Genomic DNA, 20,147 nt, shown 5'->3' with positions numbered 1-20,147 from the left:
ATGGAATATGGAAAGTGAGAAGTAATGACTTTATAGAAATCAAAAACCATCAAAAGAAGTAGGCAGGCAGAGAACAGCACATGATTATCAGATCTGTGCATCAATAGAAAGGTGTGTCACAGAAGCTAAGGGAGAAATGAGCTCCCAACGGAAAGAATGTTTACCATGCCAAATGCTATAGTGAGGTCATGGAAAAAAGTCTGCCAGCTTTTGCATTGTGGAAGGCATTGGTGACTTGTCAAAGCAGTGGTGTGATGAGTACAGAGGTGAAGAGGTAGAGGAGGAGGTACAAGTGAGAGGTTTGTCAGAGGATATAGAGAGTGGTTAGGGTGAAAGGGACAGATGAGATTTTCAAGGAAGGATATTGTTCTCTCTTGAGACTGTATGGAAGGGTGAATGATGATGGCAAATTTATGTGAGGTAGGGTTTTTTTTTGTTAGAAAAGGAGGTATAGCTAATTTAGAAAGCAAAGAATAGTGGAGATTGATGAGAAGGCTTAGGAGTGTGGCAAAGTTTGCAAAATAAAGAAGGGAGGGAGCTAACTAAAGGTATGGAGGATTGATAGACTATGAAAACTCATGTTCTCTTCAGCAGCACATATACTAAAATTTGAGAAATGTAGAGAAGGATTACATAGCCCTGTGGAAGGATGACTTGTAAATTTGTGAACCATTCCATATTAAAAAAAAAAAAAAAGATTAATAAGAGCTCAATTGAGATGTGAAGCCAAAAATTTATAGGGAAACAATTCTGTACATTAGGGTAGAGTTTGTTTTTTGAAGTTTCAGCTTCTGTGGTACAGGGTTAGAGAATAAGGTAGTCATATGACCTGTTTTATGATTTGTGTCTTTTAGAGACCCCAACCTTCAACAGCTGAAGCAAAGGCTCCAACACCAAAGTTTGACTTATTAGCCTCAAATTTTCCTCCTTTACCTGGAAGTTCATCAAGAACACCAGGTGAACTTGTTTTGGAGAGTAGGATGTCTGATGTTGTTAAAGGTGTCTGCAAAGAAAAGGTAAACACTAAAACATCCAATCTTCTACCTTTTGGGGACTATAGTATTAGCCTATGTTTTAAGTTATTTAGGTTTTTGTTCTTAATAAGTATTTCTAATATAGTTTTAATTCAGGGGATTGTCAGTATACATTGAGTATTATAAAAAGATTTATGATAGTCCTGTGGCCACGTGGCTTGGTTGGTTGGAGCATCGTCCCCTACATCCAGTACATCAAAAGGTTGCAAGTTCGACTCCTCCTCAAGGCACATACCTAGATTGCGGTAGGGGAGGCAACTGATCAGTGTTTCTCTATCTCTCTCCGTTCTTCTCTATCTAAAACCAGTTAAAAAAATACCCTCAGGTGAGGATTTTAAAAAAACTAAGAAAAATATTTATGATAAAGCTACAAATAAAATATTTTGTCATTTTTACATGTCTTTGTCAGTCACTCAGCTTGATAGAACTGATTAATGCAAGCCAAATGGAAAGTGTCATGTCCACTTAAGTGCCTATAATTAACCAATGATATAAATGAGAATTTTAAGCTAGTTTGGTAAACTCAGTTTTTAAATAATGGAGAGTGGATGTCAAAATGTTAGGATACCTCATCCTCTAATATTTTTGAGTTAGACCTCTTAATATGGTAAATTCCCATTCCCCACAGAATTTTCTCGTGTTCTGCCCCCCCCCCCTTTTTTCTAATTCTATTATTATTTTAATAGCACATGTACACCTAGGCTTGTAATGGAAATAGTACCCTGCAACCACCTTCAACTCTAGCTTTTCTCTTGACATTTGTTCCTGTATTTCTAATTAACATGGTTATACTGCTATTTTTTTTTTACCTTTCAGTTATAGACATCTATTAACTTTATATTCTAGAAGCTAAGTATTTAGCTCTCTTAAAGCAACATATTCTTCTCATCCTCCCAGTAGATTTTACTTTATCATATCTAGGATACCATCAATTATAAGATGCCCCATTATTTTATTTAATTAATTTCATTTTTTTGTTAATCTTCAGCCAACGCTATTTTCCCACTGATTTTTAGAGAGAGCAGAAGGGAGTGGAGAGAGACAGAGAGAAACATCAATATGAGAGAGACACATCGATTGGTTGCCTGCCACACGGGCCCCAACCAAGTCCAGGGATTGAGCCTGCACCGAGGTGTGTGCCCTTGACTACAATCGAACCTGAGATCCTTCAGTCCGTGGGCTGATGCTCTATCCACTGAGTCAAACTAGCTCGGGCTATGCCCCATTATTTTAGTATCACTTAGAAAAAAATTATTGCTAGTTAGAGTAAAATATGCCATCATTGTAAGGCACACCTCAGTATTACATAACTTTTTCCTAACAGCCCCATAGTATACTGTTATTATTTCTCCTTTTTTATATTCTCCATGGCCTGCACAGCTATGTTCCTGGGACGTCTCTTCACTATCAATCCTGGGAATTTTCCTTACTCTACTTGGTTAGATCCCCCCTTTTTCTTGTTCTTGTTTTACTTTCCCATATTATGGTGAGTCACATCTTCCCAAGCTTCCTGAATAAAGGGCTTTTAGTATAAATTTGTAGAGATCTTGCATTCTGAAAATGTTTTGATGTTCTCACACTTGATCAGTAGCATATCTAGTAGAATTCATTCTATTGATGGACATTTGAGCTGTGTTTTCTTTGAAATTTTGAAGATACTTTATTGCCTTTTTTTAAAAGTGCAGTATTTCACTTCTAAGATTCATATATTTCACCTTTGAAAATTAGGCTGTCTTTTTTTTATCTTTATTGTTGAACGTATTACATATGTCCCCCCTTTTCCCCATTGACCCCCTCCAGTTCACCCCTCATCCAAGTCTTCATCATCCTGTTGTCTGTGTCCTTGGGTTATACATATATGTATTCTTTTGTTACTTCTTCCCTTCTGTGTTGTATGAAATATATTGCTGTTGATGTAGGCGATTATTTTATTTTGAGCTATTGTGTAAGAATATAACATTTATTCATTCTACCATTGATGGACTAATGTTTTTTGTCGGTTCATTATTATAAGCAATACTGCTATGAATCTTGAAACTTTCTGTTCATGTGAGCAAGAACATTTCTAAGGTATAATTGCTGAGTGATAGGGCTTTTTTTTTTTTTAAATCGGTAACTTTTTTTTTAATATATATTTTATTGATTTTGTACAGCGAGGAAGGGAGAGGGATAGAGAGTTAGAAACATGGATGAGAGAGAAGCATCGATCAGCTGCCTCCTGCACACCCCCTACTGGGGAAATGCCCGCAATCCAGGTACATGCCCTTGATCGGGATCAAACCTGGGACCCTTCAGTCCCCTGAGCCAAACCGGCCAGGGCAGTGATAGGGCTTTTTAAAATTTGAATGACTCTTGAGGTTAAATTACCTTTTTTTTTTTTAATTCTCACCCAAGTGTATTTTTTCCATTGATTTCTAAAGGGGGAGTGGGGGAGAGAGAGAGACTCACTTCTACTGGGGCTGGGGAACCTGCAAACGAGGTGCTCTTGCCTGTGCCCTTAACCGGGAATTGAACCTGTGACCCATGGGCCAATGCTCTAACCACTGAGCAACTGGCCACAGCTAAATTATCATTTTTATATTTTTTGGCCATTTGAGTCTCTTTTTTTTTTTTTTAAATATATTTTATTGATTTTTTACAGAGAAGAAGGTAGAGAGATAGAGAGTTAGAAACATCGATGAGAGAGAAACATCGATCAGCTGCCTCCTGCACATCTCCTACTGGGGATATGCCCGCAACCCAGGTACATGCCCTTGACTGGAATCGAACCTGGGACCTTTCAGTCCGCAGGCCGACGCTCCATACACTGAGCCAAACCGGTTTTGGCGAGTCTCTTTTATAAAAAGAATTTTTTAAATATTTTGGCACATTAAATTGGGTTATCTCTTACCTTACAGATTCATGGAATTTAAACAGTATTCTGGATACTAATTTTTTGTCAGTTATGTATATCACTAATAATGGTGTATTTTCAGTCTTATGTATTTGTGGGTAAAAAACAGGTTCTTAATTTTAATATGGTTATATTTGGCAGTATTTCCTTTGTAGTTTTCTTTTTCTTTTTGGCTTAGGAAATAATCTAGCTTCCAGAGGTTCATTTCAGAAACTGCGGTTTATTTGTTCTTTAAATATATTTTTATTGATTTTAGAGAGGAAGAGAGAGGCAGAGATTGATACATCAGTGATGAGAATCACTGATTGGCTGCCTCCTGCACTCCCTCATTGATCCGGTAACCCAAGCATGTGCTCTGACTGGGAATCTAATCGTGACCTCCTGGTTCATAGGTCAGCACTCAACCACTGAGCCACTGCAACCGGGCTAGAAACTATGGTTTTGATCCCTCATTCTCCCAATGATGTTTATCTTTCCACCCATCCCACCCCACCGGAGGCTTTTAGGATATTTTATTTATTCCTGGTATTCTGTGAAATTTCATGATGATGTATCTTGCTATGACACTCTTTGTTTTGTTTGGTTTTAGTCATTGTACTGGATACCTTCATGGGATGTTTAAATCTGGAAACTCATGACCTTCCATGTGGGATAAATTTCCTGTACTTCTCTCTGATAAATCCTTCACCTCTTTTCTTCTCTTTTTCTGGAACTCTTAATTTGATATTGGACCTTGGTTTGCTTGTTTTGGCTTTCCTAATTTTGAGTTTTGTACTTGTCTTATGTTTCTTTTTCTTGTTTTAATTCTGGTAAAATACACATAACATAAATTTACTATCTTAACCATTGTTAAGTGTGTGCAGCTCAGTTGTGCTAAATACATTCATGTTGTTGTGCAATCAATCTCCAGAACTCTTTTAGTCTTACAAAGCTAAAATACTACCAGTAAACAATAAATCCCATTCTCCCTTCCCTCAGCTCCTGGCAACCATCATCCTACTTTGTCTCTATAACTGATTATTTTAGTTGCCTCATATAAATAGAATCACAGAGTATTTTGTCTTTTTGTGGCTAGCGTATTTCACTTGGCATGATGTCCTCAAGATTCATCCATTGTTGTGGCATGTGTCCTTTATTCCTTTCATTGCACAGTAACATTTCATTGTATGAATATATAGTAGCACCCCCCCGCCCCCATCTGTAATTTTGCTTTCCATGGTTTCAGTTACCACAATTTAAAACTATTAAATGGAAAATTCCAAAAATTAACAATGCATAAATTTTAATTGAAGATTTTTAAATGGATTTTTAGAGAGAGATGGAGGGGGGAGAGATAGAAACATCAATGTGATAACAACAAATCAGTCCGCTGCCTCCTGCAAACCTGCTATCAGGGATCAAGCCTGCAACCTAAGCATGTGCCCTGACCAGGACTTGAACCTACTACCCCTTGGTTCACAGGATGATACGCAACCAACTGAGCCACACCAGCCAGGCAACAATTCTTAAGTTTCAAATTTCATACCCTTCGGGGAAGCACGCTTGGTGTGTGAATCATTGTCAGGTGTATCCACAGTATATACACTATCCAGCCTTTAGTCTCTCTCAGTTATCTGGTCACATGTCACTATAGTACAGTGCTTGTGTGCAAGAAACTCTTATTTTACATAATAATGGCCCCAGAGCATAAGAGTAGTGATGCTGGTGATTTGTATATGCCAAAGAGAAGATGTAGAGTCTTCCTTTAAGTGAAATGGTAAGTGCTGTACAATAAGATATTTTGAGAAAGACGACAGACCACATTCACAAAACCTTTTTTTTTTTTTTTTTATATAACATATAAAATGTTTATTCATCCACTTAACAAGCATTTCTTAAATGCCCAACATGGGGAGGGGCACTGACTCTGGGGATACAGACATGAAGGAAATGATCTGTAGCTTCTCAAGGAACTACAAAAAGAAGATGAACAACATCCACTGTTTATATACATATGCCGCTGATAGTCTTACTTTATGTAATGATATCATCCTGTAGTGCAGTGGTTCTCAACCTTCTGGCCCTTTAAATACAGTTCCTCATGCTGTGACCCAACCATAAAATTATTTTCTTTCTTATTTTTTTTTCTTTTAATTAAATCTTTATTGTTCAGATTATTACATTTGTTCCTCTTTTTTTCCGCCCCCATAACTCCCCTCCTCCTAGTTCCCGCCCCACCCTCCGCCCTCACTCCCCACCCACTGTCCTCATCCATAGGTGCACGATTTTTGTCCAGTCTCTTCCCACATCTCCCACACCCCTTTCTCCCCCAAGAATAGTCAGTCCATCCCCTTTCTATGTCCCTGATTCTATTATAATCACCAGTTCATTCTGTTCATCAGATTATTTATTCACTTGATTCTTAGATTCACTTGTTGATAGATGCATATTTGTTGTTCATAATTTGTATCTTTACCTTTTTCTTCCTCTTCCTCTTCTTAAAGGATACCTTTCAGCATTTCATATAATCCTGGTTTGGTGGTGATGAACTCCTTTAGCTTTTCCTTATCTGTGAAGCACTTTATCTGACCTTCAGTTCTGAATGATAGCTTTGCTGGATAAAGTAATCTTGGTTGTAGGTTCTTGGTATTCATCACTTTGAATATTTCTTGCCACTCCCTTCTGGCCTGCAAAGTTTCTGTTGAGAAATCAGCTGACAGTCGTATGGGTATTCCCTTGTAGGTAACTGAGTTTCTTTCTCTTGCTGTTTTTAAGATTCTCTCTATCTTTTGTTCTTGGCATTTTAATTATGATGTGTCTTGGTGTGGTCCTCTTTGGATTCCTTTTGTTTGGGGTTCTCCGCGCTTCTTGGACCTGTAAGTCCATTTCTTTCACCAGGTGGGGGAAGTTTTCTGTCATTATTTCTTCAAATAGGTTTTCAATATCTTGCTCTCTCTCATCTTCTGGCACCCCTATAATTCGGATGTTGGTACGCTTGAAGCTGTCCCAGAGGCTCCTTACACTATCCTCGCATTTTTGGATTCTTTTTTCATTTTGCTTTTCCGGTTGGGTGTTTTTTGCTTCCTCGCATTTCAAATCATTGACTTGATTCTTGCGCTCCTCTGGTCTGCTGTCGGGAGTCTGTATAATATTCGTTATTTCAGTCCGTGTATGCTTAATTTCTAGGTGGTTCCCCAATATAAGATCGAGGGTCTCATTAGTTTTCTTGTAGATCTCATTAAGTTTATCGGCGGCTTCTAAACAGTTCTTGAGAGACCTTAAAAGTGTGGTTCTGAACTCTAGATCTTCCATTGACAATTTTGTCCTGTTTCTTTGTCTCCGCATTTTGTTATGCTTTCTTGGTGCACCCCCTAGTGGTCTTTGTTCGCAGTCTTTGTTCTGTCCTGTAGGGAGGTGCTAATCTAGCCTTTGCCTGAGGCTATCCAGCAAATGCCTCTGTGCAGGGCTTGGGCGGGGCGGGTCGCACAGGATCAACAGGGTGGGCCCGAGAGAGCAGTTATGGCGGCTCTCAGTCCTGTCCCCAGGGGCTCTTCCTCTCTGAGTCCCAGCAACGGCTGCAAACCTCGGAGAGAAAGCTGCACTCGCTCTGACCGAAGCCAGACAGTCCCGCTTCTCCCGTTTGAGTCTGGGTCCCTAAAGACTGGCCTGTATCTGGAGCTCAGAGTCTGCGACTCCCTCCCGCGCCCTCCGCTGCCAGCCCGCTCCACGCGCGCACTCCGCACCTCAGAATTTGACTTCAGCACTGCGCCTCCTCTGAGTGTCCGTATGCGTTTCTCTTTCCTCCTAGCTGTAGGACCTCCACTCAGCCAGCGTTCCTGTGGTTCTGGGTAATGTCCCTTCCGTTTTCTGGCTTCACTTTTGAAGTAGTTGTTCAAAGCAGCAAACTCCGGCGTTAACCTATGCCGCCATCTTGGTTCTCCCTCTCATTCACAAAACCTTTATTACAGTACTAGAGGCCTGGTGCACGAATTCATGTACAGGTGGGGCCCCTCTGGGTCGCCTGCAGGGATTGGCCTGAAACCTGGAGTCCAACAAAACCTGTAGTCCTACGCTGCCTGCAGCTCCTACCTGCTGTTCCTGCTCATCCCGGGCCCCACTGCACCTGCTGAGGGCTCACGCCCAATTAGTCCCAATCAAGAGAGGCTCAAGCTGCCACAGCAGTGCTCGCCAGCTGTGAGCCCTGCATCTGGTGCCCTCCAGAGAGGAGTGACCTGCGGGATCAGGCTGAAACCGGCTCTCTGACATCCCTCAAGGGGTCCCGGATTGCGAGAGGGCACAGGCCAGGAAGAGGGACCCCACCAGTGCACAATCAGTCTGGGGAGGGACTGCAGGAGGGCTCCAGGGCTTGTCCAACCCATCTCACTCAGTCCTGATCTGCTGGACCACAGCAGCAAGCTAACCTACCAGTCAGAGCATCTCCCCCCTGGTGGTCAGTGCACATCATAGAGCCATTGAGCGGCCTTAGCTTGTAATTAGCATATTATACTTTGATTGGTTGAACAGTTGACCGGTCACCAGAGGACCAGACACTTAGCATATTAGGCTTTTATTATATAGGACTAGGGGCCCGGTGCACAAAAATTCGTGCACTCGGGGGGGAGAGGGGGTCCCTCAGCCCGGCCTGTGCCCTCTCGCAGTCTGGGACCCCTCGGGAGATAACGACCTGCTGGCTTAGGCCTGCTCCCGGGTGGCAGTGGGCAGGCCCAATCCCTAGGTGCAGCCCCTGGTCGGGCTCAGAGCAGGGCTGATTAGGGTGTTGGGGCACCGCCCCCTGTCATGCACAGAGCAGGGCGGATCTGGAGGTTGTGATGCCACCCCTAGTCACGCTCAGGATAGGGCCGATTGGGGGGTTGGGGCACCACCCCCTGTCACACTCAAGGCAGGGTCAATAGGGAAGTTGCGGCACCACCCCCTGTCATGCACAGAGCAGGGCAGATCAATGGGTTGGGGCTCCATACCATGTCACACACAGAGCAGGGTTGATCAGGGGGTTGGGGAGCTCCCCGTCATGCACAGAGCAGGGCCCATCAGGAGGGTTGGGGCTCCGTACCCTGAAACACACAGAGCAGGGCCGATCAGGGGGTTGGGGCACTGCACCCTGTCACACACAGAGCCAAAGGGCAATCAGGGGGTTTGGGCGCTGCCCCCTGTCACACTGATCCCGGTGCCGGGAGGCATATTACCCTTTTACTATATAGAATAGAGGCCTGGTGCACAGGTGGGTGCCGGCTGGTTTGCCCTGAAGCGTGTCCTGGATCAGGGTGGGGGTCCCCACTGGGGTGCCTGGCCAGCCTGGCTGAGGGGCTGAGGGCCGTTTTCAGGCTGACGGGTGACTGAAGCTCCCAACCGCTCCTTGTTTTCTTTTTTCTTTTATTCTGGGCCAGCTTTAGCTCTGAGGCCTTGGCTGCTGAAAACAGGTTTCTGGCCTTTGTTTACCGTCTGTATTTGATACAATGTTGCGGTCCGGCTGGCTGAAGCCTGGCTGAGTAAAGCAGGTTTCTGGGGTTTTTTTTAGCTTCTGTATTTGCAACATAGTTGCTTAGAGTTGTAGCTGAGAGGCCGGCAAGTCAGGCGGGGAATGTTGGAGTCCTCCATCACTGAAGCAAGCAAGCCTCCCTGTTTGCATCAGCTGCCTGGCTGCCGGCTGCCATCTTGGCTGGCAGTTAATTTGCATATCTCGCTGATTAGCCCATGGGAAGGGTAGCGGTCGTACGCCAATTACCATGTTTCTCTTTTATTAGATAGGATATTGTTGTAATTTTCTGTTTTTGTTTTTTGTGGGTTTTTTTGTTACTAGAGGCCCAGTGCATGAGATTCGTGCACTGACGGGGGGTGGGGGCAGGGTCCCCTAGCCCAGCCTGCGTCCTCTCGCAGTCCAGGACCCCTTGGGGGATGTCCACCTGCTGGCTTAGGCCGGATCCCTAGGAGGCAATCAGACATCCCTCTTGCAGTATGGGGCTCTCACAGTCTGGGACCTCTCACTCCTTACCACCCGCCTGCAGCGGGGGCAGGAGAGGTTCCCACCACCGCTGCTGCGCTCCCCAGCTGTGAGCCTGGCTTCTGGCTGAGCAGCGTCTCCCCTGTGGGAGCACACAGACCACCAGGGGGCAGCTCCTGCATTGAGCGTCTGCCCCTTGGTTGTCAGTGCATGTCATAGCAACTAGACATTCGCCTTTTGGTCTATTTGCATATTATGCTTTTATTATATAGGATTAATGTATTACTGAGCTTAATTTGTAAATTAAACTTTATCATAGATATAGATATGTTTGTATAGGAAATATTGGGGTTCTGGGAACATATTACCTATTGATAAGGGAGGGACTACTGTTCCACATTTTGTTTATCTGCTCACCAGTTGATGAACATTTGTGTTCTTCTCACTTTTTTGGCTATTATGAATAATGCTACTATGAACATTTTTGCTTCAATTTTTTGCAGACATGCTTTCTCTTGGGTACCCAAGAGTGAATTATGGTTACTCTAACTTTTTGAGGAACTGCCTCACTTTTTTCCAAAGTGGCTGCACCATTTTACATTGCCACTTTCTATGTATGAGGGTTCCAATATCTCCATATAACTAACTTTTATTATTGCCTCTCTTACTGATTATAGCCATCCTAGTGAGTATGTAGTGGTTTCTTTCTTTTTTTTTTTAATTTTTAATTAAATCTTTATTGTTCAGATTATTACATTTGTTCCTCTTTTTTCCCCCCATAACTCCCCTCCTCCCAGTTCCTGCTCCACCCTCTGCCCTCACTCCCCACCCACAGTCCTCATCCATAGGTGCACGATTTTTGTCCAGTCTCTTCCCGCATCTCCCACACCCCTTTCCCCCCCAAGAATGGTCAGTCCATTCCCTTTCTATGTCCCTGATTCTATTATGATCACCAGATTATTTATTCACTTGATTCTTAGATTCACTTGTTGATAGATGCATATTTGTTGTTCATAATTTGTATCTTTACCTTTTTCTTCTTCTTCCTCTTCTTAAAGGATACCTTTCAGCATTTCATATAATCCTGGTTTGGTGGTGATGAACTCCTTTAGCTTTTCCTTATCTGTGAAGCTCTTTATCTGACCTTCAGTTCTGAATGATAGCTTTGCTGGATAAAGTAATCTTGGTTGTAGGTTCTTGGTATTCATCACTTTGAATATTTCTTGCCACTCCCTTCTGGCCTGCAAAGTTTCTGTTGAGAAATCAGCTGACAGTCGTATGGGTATTCCCTTGTAGGTAACTGGGTTTCTTTCTCTTGCTGCTTTTAAGATTCTCTCTTTATCTTTTGCTCTTGGCATTTTAATTATGATGTGTCTTGGTGTGGTCCTCTTTGGATTCCTTTTGTTTGGGGTTCTCTGCGCTTCCTGGACCTGTAAGTCTATTTCTTTCACCAGGTGGGGGAAGTTTTCTGTCATTTCTTCAAGTAGGTTTTCAATATCTTGCTCTCTCTCATCTTCTGGCACCCCTATAATTCTGATGTTGGTACGCTTGAAGTTGTCCCAGAGGCTCCTTACACTATCTTCGTATTTTCGGATTCTTTTTTCATTTTGCTTTTCCAGTTGGGTGTTTTTTGCTTCTTCGCATTTCAAATCTTTGACTTGATTCTTGCGCTCTTCTGGTCTGCTGTTGGGTGTCTGTATAATATTCTTTATTTCAGTCAGTGTATGCTTAATTTCTAGTTGGTTCTTTATCACAACATCGAGGGTCTCATTAGATTTCTTGAGAATCTCACTACATTTATCGGCGGTCTCACCAGTCTTTTCGAGGGCCTTACTAAGTTTATCGGCAGCTTCTAGACAGTTCTTGAGAGACCTTAAAAGTGTGGTTTTGAGCTCTATATATTCCATTTCTGACATTTGCGTCCTGTTTCTTTGTCTCCACATTTTTTTATCTTTTCTTGGTGCACCCCCTAGTGGTCTTTGTGCACAGTCTTGTTGTAGTTAAGCCTTGATTGTTGGCAATACCAGGGGTGATTTGACCTCCAGGCTAACTGGCTATATCTGTAGTGGTTTCTTGTTGTGGTTTTGATTTGCATTTCCCTAATGACTAATGATGTTGAACATCTTTTCATATATTCTTGTTGGCCATTTGTATATCTTATTTGGAGAAATGACTCTATAAGTCTAATTTTAAAATTTTATTTAATTATAATTGACATTCAATATTATATTAGTTTCAAATGTACAACATAGCAGTTAGACATTTATATAACTTGCTAAGTCAGTGGTTCTCAACCTTGGCTGCACATTAGAATCACCTGGGAATCTTTTTAAAATCCTGATTTCTGGGCCTCATCCTCCGGAAATTCTGTTTCTTTGTTATGGGGTGGGGCCACAACATTAGTAACAAAGAAACAGAATTTCCGGAGGATGAGGCCCAGAAATCAGGATTTTAAAAAGATTCCCAGGTGATTCTAATGTGCAGCCAAGGTTGGAAACCACTGTGCTAAGTGATCCCCCTGATGAGTCTAGTACAGTGATGGCGAACCTTTTGAGCTCGGCCTGTCAGCATTTTGAAAAACCCTAACTTAACTCTGGTGCTGTGCCACACATAGAAATTTTTTGATATTTGCAACCATAGTAAAACAAAGACTTATATTTTTGATATTTATTTTATATATTTAAATGCCATTTAACAAAGAAAAATCAACCAACAAAATGAGTTCGCGGGTCACCTCTGACACGCGTATCATAGGTTCGCCATCACTGGTCTAGTACCTACCTGACACATTACATAATTATTGACTAAATTTCCTATTGACTATATTCCCATGCTGTATTTTGCTATAAATGTAATTTTGAAATATGTTTTCACTTTAAGGATAATGAAGAGTTAAGACAAGGGGATAGTTGCCCAGTGCCTGCAGAGGATGAACAGACCGACTGCACCGCTGCCCAGCAACTCAATACAAGTACCGGTCCTTCGTGTACAGCTGAGCCTCCTGCATTGAGGTACAGTTTTTGATATGGAAAGATCTTCCGCATTAAGATTACTTTTTCTTCTGATCATTTGCTCACCTGTTTCTGTGTACTATATTACATCTAATGTAAAATCCTTTTTTTCTTAGCACAACTCATATAGAAAAGGATCTAGTGGAGGATTCCACTGTTCAGAAGGATGTTCTCAACTCGACAACTATATCAGTTTCTTCCCCAAATCCTGCAAAGCCATCAGGGACAAATACTGCTTCACCATGTGATAATAACATAAATGCAGCTGTAACTGTGGCCCTACAGGTAACTTGGTGAATTTAGTTTATGTGAGAAAAATATCATCGGTTTAATAATGGGCATTCTCACCCCCACGCCCCATAACTCTTTGCTGTAGCAGTCATTTGGAAATAGCCCAAATTGGGGTTGCCTACATCCTGCCAAAAAGCTAAAGGACTTTAAAGTCACTGTGAAGAAATGGGGAATTTTAGTCATGTTGAGGGAGTGAAGAAGTTATTATTCATTCTGTTTCTTTTGATTGCTTTTTTCTGATCATATTATAGTTAAGTGAAACTTCTTTCTTGTCTATGTTATGTTGTATGAATCATTTTTGGGTTAGCTTAAAGAGGCTTTGAGCCTCTTGGACTGTGTGTGTGTGTGTGTGTGTGTGTGTGTGTGTGTGTGTGTAATGCTTAACAAGTCTGTGGAACCCATGAGGGAATGCTAGTTTTTATTCAATTTCCAGAATTATTTTTATAATTAGGGAAATACAGAAAAGCAGAGGCAAGGGGGGGGGGGACCACAAAATTTACCTATAATCCTTTGATTTAATGTGTGTATATATTTTTGATTGATTGATTTTAGAAATTAGCTGTCCCTCTGTTACGCTCACAAGACATGCCCACCAGCCAATGAGAAGCGAGTATGCAAATTAACCCAACAAAGATGACGGGTAATTTGCATACACAGCAGAGTGGGAGAGATGGCAGCTTGGAGGGATGTGGCTCCCTTTGTCAGTTGGGGAAAACCCAGAGCCCCAGAGCATGGGGAGCACCAGGAATGCTGGGAATCGTAATTCTGTTGGCAGACTGATCTCCTAGACCAGCGGTTCTCAACCTATGGGTCGCGACCCCTTTGGTGGTTAGATGACCCTTTCACAGGGGTCGCCTAAGACCATCCTGCATATCAGATATTTACATTACGATTCATAACGGTAGCAATATTACAGTTATGAAGTAGCAACAAAAATAATTTTATGGTTGGGTCACAACATGAGGAACTGTACTTAAAGGGCCAGAAGGTTGAGAACCAATGTCCTAGACGCTAGAGCAGTGGTTCTCAACCTTTCTAATGCCGTGACCCTTTAATACAGTTCCTCATGTTGTGGTGACCCCCCCAACCATAAAACTATTTTCGTTGCTACTTCATAACTGTACTTTTGCTACTGTTATGAATCATAATGTAAATATCTGATATGCAGGATGTATTTTCATTGTTACTAATTGAACATAAAGCATAGTGATTAAGCACAAAAACAATAGGTAATTATATATGTGTTTTCTGATGGTCTTAGGCGACCCCTGTGAAAGGGTCGTTCGACCCCCAAAGGGGTCGCGACCCACAGGTTGGTGACCCACAAGTTGAGAACCGCTGCGCTAGAGCAAAGTGAGCCTGGAGCAAGTTACTGTTGCGGTAGGGGTGGAGGGAAAGCAAAGGTGAGAGACATAAGTAAAATCACAGTTTCTAGGAAAAATTAAAGGGAAGATATCCTAAAACTTTCAGGAAATCTACCAATGTTGCAAAGAAAAAAAAAAATCCTCTATTATTCTGTGAGCAACAAACCAAACTGGGTTGGGGGTTTCAGACAATTTGCTCATATGATTGCAAAGACAGAAACTCCCAGATTGAGAGGGCTCCCCTGAGGGTTCCCAGATTGGAGAGGGTGCATGTCGGGCTGAGGGACCCACCCCTCCACCCCCAGTGCACCGGACCCCGGGTAATAATAATAATAACAACAAGCCCAGCATGTATGACTCGGTTGAGTTCGGTCCATGCACCAGGAGGTTGTAAGTTTGATTCCTGGTCAGGGCACATGCCGGGTTTGCAGGCTTGATCCCCAGGGGATGTGCAGAAGGCAGCCAGTTGATGTTTTTGTATCCTTTTCCCTTCCTGTCTCTGAGGTCAATAAAAACATTTAAAGTAATAAGAGTAGTAATAATAGAATAGCAGCTAGCAAGTATTGAATACCTACTATCCTATTTTCACAACACCCCTGTTGGCCTACTTTTTCAGATAAAATAATTAAGACTTTTAATTAGTCTTTCATTAATATATGATTGGTTTCCAACTGCTCTGCAGAAATTCTTATAGAATCCCGCCTAGTGTTCTTTGTACCAAGGGAAAAGAGAATGAAACCATTTTATTTCATTATATGGATGGACTATTAATTTAATCTGTCCTTGTTAGACATTTAGGTTGTTTCCAGTTTTTTTTCTCATTACTATAAACATGCTAACATATGAGAATTCAGATAAATTCCTCAAGTGAATTTATTGTTTCATACATAAATTGCAGCAGTTTTTATTATTTTCAACAAACGTACTTTTTCTTTTTTTACCCTCTAGGATATGTTTATTGATTTGGGGGTAGGGGAGTAGGGAAGAGAGTGACATTGATGTGAGAGAGAAACATTGATTGGTGGCCTCCCATACACACCCTGACTGGCGATTAAACCTGTGACCTAGGTATGTGTCTTAACCGGGAATTGAACCCGCAACCTTTCTGGTGTAGGGGACAGTACTCCAAGAACGGTGCCACCCAGCCAGGGCCACAAAAGTACTTTCTTAACAAGATTGTACTGGCCCTGGTTGGGTAGCTCAGTTAGAGCATCATTCCTATATGCCAAGGTTGTGGGCTCAATCCCTGGTCAGGGCACATACAAGAAGCAACCAGTGAATGCATAAATAAGTGGAAAATCAGTGTTTCTCTCTCTATCCCCCTCCCACTCTTTCTAAAATCAATCAATCAAAAATTTTTTTTAAAAGATTGTACTAATACACGTTAATAGCATTGTATATTAGAGCACCTATTACCCTTTCTTAGGAAATAACTTACTGATTTTCTTGTGGTCAGTACTATCCTTTTTGTATTTTATTACTTAAGGAATGTACACCATAAAAATGTTTTGTTTTTCTTCCCTTCCAAGGAACCCCGAAAGCTAAGTTATGCTGAAGTGTGCCAGAAGCCCCCTAAAGAGCCATCTCCAATTCCTGCGCAGCCGCTACGAGAACTTCGCTCCAATGTAGTGTCTCCCACCAAAAATGAAGAGAATGGAGCTCCTGAGAAGTCCATTGAGAAACCGCATGAGAAGCCAGAAGCAAGGGCTAGTAAGGATTATTCTGGCTTCCGAGGCAATACCATTCCCAGGGGAGCAGCTGGAAAAATCAGGGAACAGAGACGCCAGTTTGGCCACAGGGCCATACCTCAGGGAGTTACTCGACGTAATGGCAAAGAGCAATACGTGCCACCCAGATCACCAAAGTAAAACAAACCAACCAACAAACAAAAACTATTCAAAAACTTCTCTCTCTTCCCATTAAACTTGAGCTGTGGCTATATTGAACTGTTATGGAGGGGAGAGGGTGACCAGGAAGGAAACAAGAGGAAGTATATCCTTAAATCATTACAGATTTTGGAGTTGTGAGCAGTAGAATCCCAAAATTCATCTCTAAAGTGATTTTAAAATGCTGGAGGATTCCAATCAGTATAAATATATATATATATATATATGTATACATATATAAAATATAAATTTTCTATTTTTGTTTTTGATTTTAATTTGCAGAGATCTGCCTGGAATCATTTTTGAGGGTTCAGATTTAGCTTGGGGATAAAACATATTACACATCCTTCAGTATAGGAGATGAGGGAGTGAGAGAAAATATTTTTTGAAGAAGCATTTCTGTAAAATTAGAAATTACTTTTTTAAATATATTTAAAGTTTGGCTTAGAGAATGCCATCTCTGCCTTTATGGCCTTGTGTTGCAAAGCAGATCAGTGGCTGGGGTGCCTGTTTGGGTGTGTTGTGTGTACAAGAGTGACTGAAGCCAAATCTGTTGTCATGTTAGTAAATGATTTGAAAACTGAATGTAATAATGTACTTGAGTAGATTATTTTTCCAGTTTGATATGTAGTCTCCTTTTGACCTTACTAATGTTTTATTCAACAAGCTTTTGATTGTACTTGGAGATGTGACTACCAATCAGTTTGATACTCACGGAAAGAATGGGGGTTATTCAGATAATTGAAAAATCTGTCTTAGATCTGAGTAGGGGTAGATCAAAAGGCCTACAGAGGTTTAAACTGGCCTGTGATTCCCCCCTCCCCCTAAAATAGGAAATAATTTTTTGTGTATTACTTCATTTTTGCTACTCTCTGTTCTTTGACTACCAACCCCCAGAAGCAAATTTAACTAACCACCTACATAATTGTATGTTTCTAACCACCTTGACCAGTCTAGTCAAATCATATAACTGTTCTAAATTTCTGAATTGAACAGTGGAGTATTTTACTCTTCTGTTCATGTATTTAGAAGTTTAGATCCCAGAATGGTAGAGCAGACTATAATTTATTTGTATTAGTGTTAAAGATGAAACATTGTAATTGACTCTTAAAGTGTTAAATAGTGTAGAAGTAAAAATAATTTTTAAAGGCTTAATTTGGGGGCAACTTTTTCTGTTTACAGTGTATTTATCATAACCTGCCTTTCTTCCCTTTCTCCAAAAAATTAAAATAAAATAAAAAATACAGTTTGAAATTCACAGAAGCAGAGCCAGCAAGTCAGGAGATTTTTGAGTTAAGGTGAAAAAGGTAGTTGAAGAAAATTATTACATAATATCTCAGTGAATCAAGTTGTAGTTCTCATATTAAATAGGCAAGTTTACATGCTGGCATATGGAAAATGGCTAAAATACTAAAAATCATGTTGGATTAATCTGTTTTAAGTCATACCATTTTCAGAGTTCTATGTAAGGTGGGGTTTTGGTTTTTTAGGGATAGTTTGTAGCAGCATTAACTGTCCCTTATGTTAGTGAATGACTTGTATAAATTGAAACTGTAAATTGTGAACACTGGAAAGCACCATTGTGACATAGAGTAAACATCTTAGTAATATATTAAAATGAATGTAAATGGAGGTTAAAATTACATTACTGTGAAAACTCATCTTCCAACTCTAAGTTAAGCTGTGGAGATTTGTATTAGTAGGTAACTGTTCAGAGCTTTGAAAACACTGCACATTTCTGTACAAGCCAGAGTTATCATTTCTTTGTAACTTATTCAGCTTGGCAATTGCTTTTGATTTGGTTGGTTGATAACATGATATAATACATTTAACTAAGAAGAATCATTTCTACACACTATTTTTTTAAATCATCTAGAACTGAAATCTACAGTTAAACTACCTGTGCTGAAATTTGGGGAGGTTTAGGTTCTTTTTTTAAAAAGTATTAATAATCATTGACTATATCTATGATAAAGTGCTTATTTTGGTTTACTTAGGTAATGCTGCAGTTGGTGAAAATGATAAACATTTAAAGTGTTAACACTCTGTGAATGCATTGGATTTAAGAGAATAAACATTTTATAAAAATCACTTGGCGAGGATTATAAACTTAATTATTGCACTTGAAACAAAACATTACTTTTTTTACAGTGTGTCACAGAAGTGGGCTTGTATTATTTGTACACTTACGTGACTTATTCCAACTTTTAAAAACTAAGTATTTTAATTGAAACACAAGAGTCTTCTTTTTGAAGAAAGTGTGTTCTTGCTTTTCCCCAAAATGTTACTAAGAGTAGAAATTTAATTTAAAGACATGACCTTTTAAATTCTCTTGTAAAATATATTGTTTTAATTTAATTTTCCTCATTACAACTAATCCCCATTTTGATGGGATGTATAGGGAAGAATAAATGTGTGTGCGTGTATATATAATATATATATTCACAGTATGTATTTAGCATTTATTTTATTACAGCAGATTTAAGGTTTGTATCTAATGATGCCTATGAATTGTGTGAAACTTGGCCCCCTCTTTCCCCCCCAGCATTACTCTGTAACTGATGAGGGTTGAGCATTCATTATAGTTCACCTATTTATTTGGTTCTCTTTTAGTTGTAATCCTCACTTGAGGATATGTTTTTCATTGATTTTAGAGAGAGGAAGGGAGAGAGAAACATTGATGTGAGAAAAACATCGATCAGTTGCCTCTTGTATATGTCCTGACTGAGTATCGAACCCGCCACCTTTCAGTTTATGGGAAGATACTCCAACCAACAGAGACACACTGGCCAGGGCTGTTTGGTTTTTTAGAAAGGAATTTAAATACTGATTTTTTTTCCCTTCATCCTTATGGCTTAACACTTCCTTGGGCTGTTGGAAGCTAAAAGTAGATACAAAATGATATTGAGTATATGGTACAGTGATCTTCTGCCACAGTTCTTACTGCATGAAGAGAAAAAAAGTCACACAAGTTTACCACCTTGCACTTCATAGAGAGGGTATATAGAGATATTGCAAAAACCTATCTCTATTTACTATCCTGATAATTAAGGTTTTCATGATATCCAGGTCCTGTCTCTAACCTGAGTAACTTCATTTTTGCAAGTATAGACATTGACATTCAAGAGATTGATCCGTCTAAATTTTTTTCAACTGGATTTTGGAAGAAGATAAAATCTTTCAGTGCTGTAGTTTATTGTTGTCATCTTATGTGCTCAGTCTGCATGTGATCAAATGACACGCAGGTTTTAAATTTATTTTTGGTTCCTAAAATTAAGGAAGCTTGAATATTGTTTCACATTCCTTTCTCTTTTTAAATAATATTTGCTTTGCAAAAGGCTTAATGATGGAGTATTAGCATCTGCTGGAACAGAAAATAGTATTTAAAAGTTACTAAATATTCTCTAGCTTTCTTAGTTATGGCCTTAATACTGAATTTTTGGGGGGTAAATGTGCACTGGCTTTACTTTGATCCAGTTGAACACACCGGGGTTAAGTCTCTGATATTTGTGTTGGCCATATGTGTTAACCATATTTTAAAAGAATCCACTTTGTATTTTACAGAAAAGATAAAATGTAAGAGTGGACAGTATATTCCTTTTGAAGGATTTTTAAAAAATTCTTAACTATATGATGGTGGTTTTTTCCCCCCTAATTTTATATATTTCCTTACAATTTGGTGGCTATAGAATTTTAACTGTAGGCTTTTAAGTATATGCTAATTTAGCTT

At 40.3% G+C, this 20,147-nt stretch overlaps 1 protein-coding gene across 4 annotated transcripts in view; it reads left to right on the top strand.

The window, feature by feature from the left end:
* LARP4 (La ribonucleoprotein 4) overlaps window positions 1–16,502 on the top strand; it is a 74,774-nt gene extending 58,272 nt beyond the window's left edge. For 3 of the 4 annotated variants that reach the window (XM_081082639.1, XM_081082640.1, XM_081082641.1), the window contains 4 exons: window positions 855–1,016; window positions 12,746–12,876; window positions 12,993–13,161; window positions 16,061–16,502. In XM_081082639.1, the coding sequence (XP_080938765.1) occupies window positions 855–1,016; window positions 12,746–12,876; window positions 12,993–13,161; window positions 16,061–16,399 (801 nt within the window). In that variant the 3' untranslated portion in view covers window positions 16,400–16,502. The remainder of the gene's footprint in view (window positions 1–854; window positions 1,017–12,745; window positions 12,877–12,992; window positions 13,162–16,060) is intronic. The other variant, XM_081082642.1, reaches the window with a different exon arrangement.
* The last annotated feature ends 3,645 nt before the right edge of the window (window positions 16,503–20,147 follow it).

The sequence above is a fragment of the Myotis nattereri genome, assembly GCF_964212035.1.
Source record: "Myotis nattereri genome assembly, chromosome: 2".
NCBI classification, from domain to species: Eukaryota; Metazoa; Chordata; class Mammalia; order Chiroptera; family Vespertilionidae; genus Myotis; species Myotis nattereri.
Note: the sequence above shows the minus strand (reverse complement) of the source record. Positions and strands in the feature narration are given on the sequence as shown.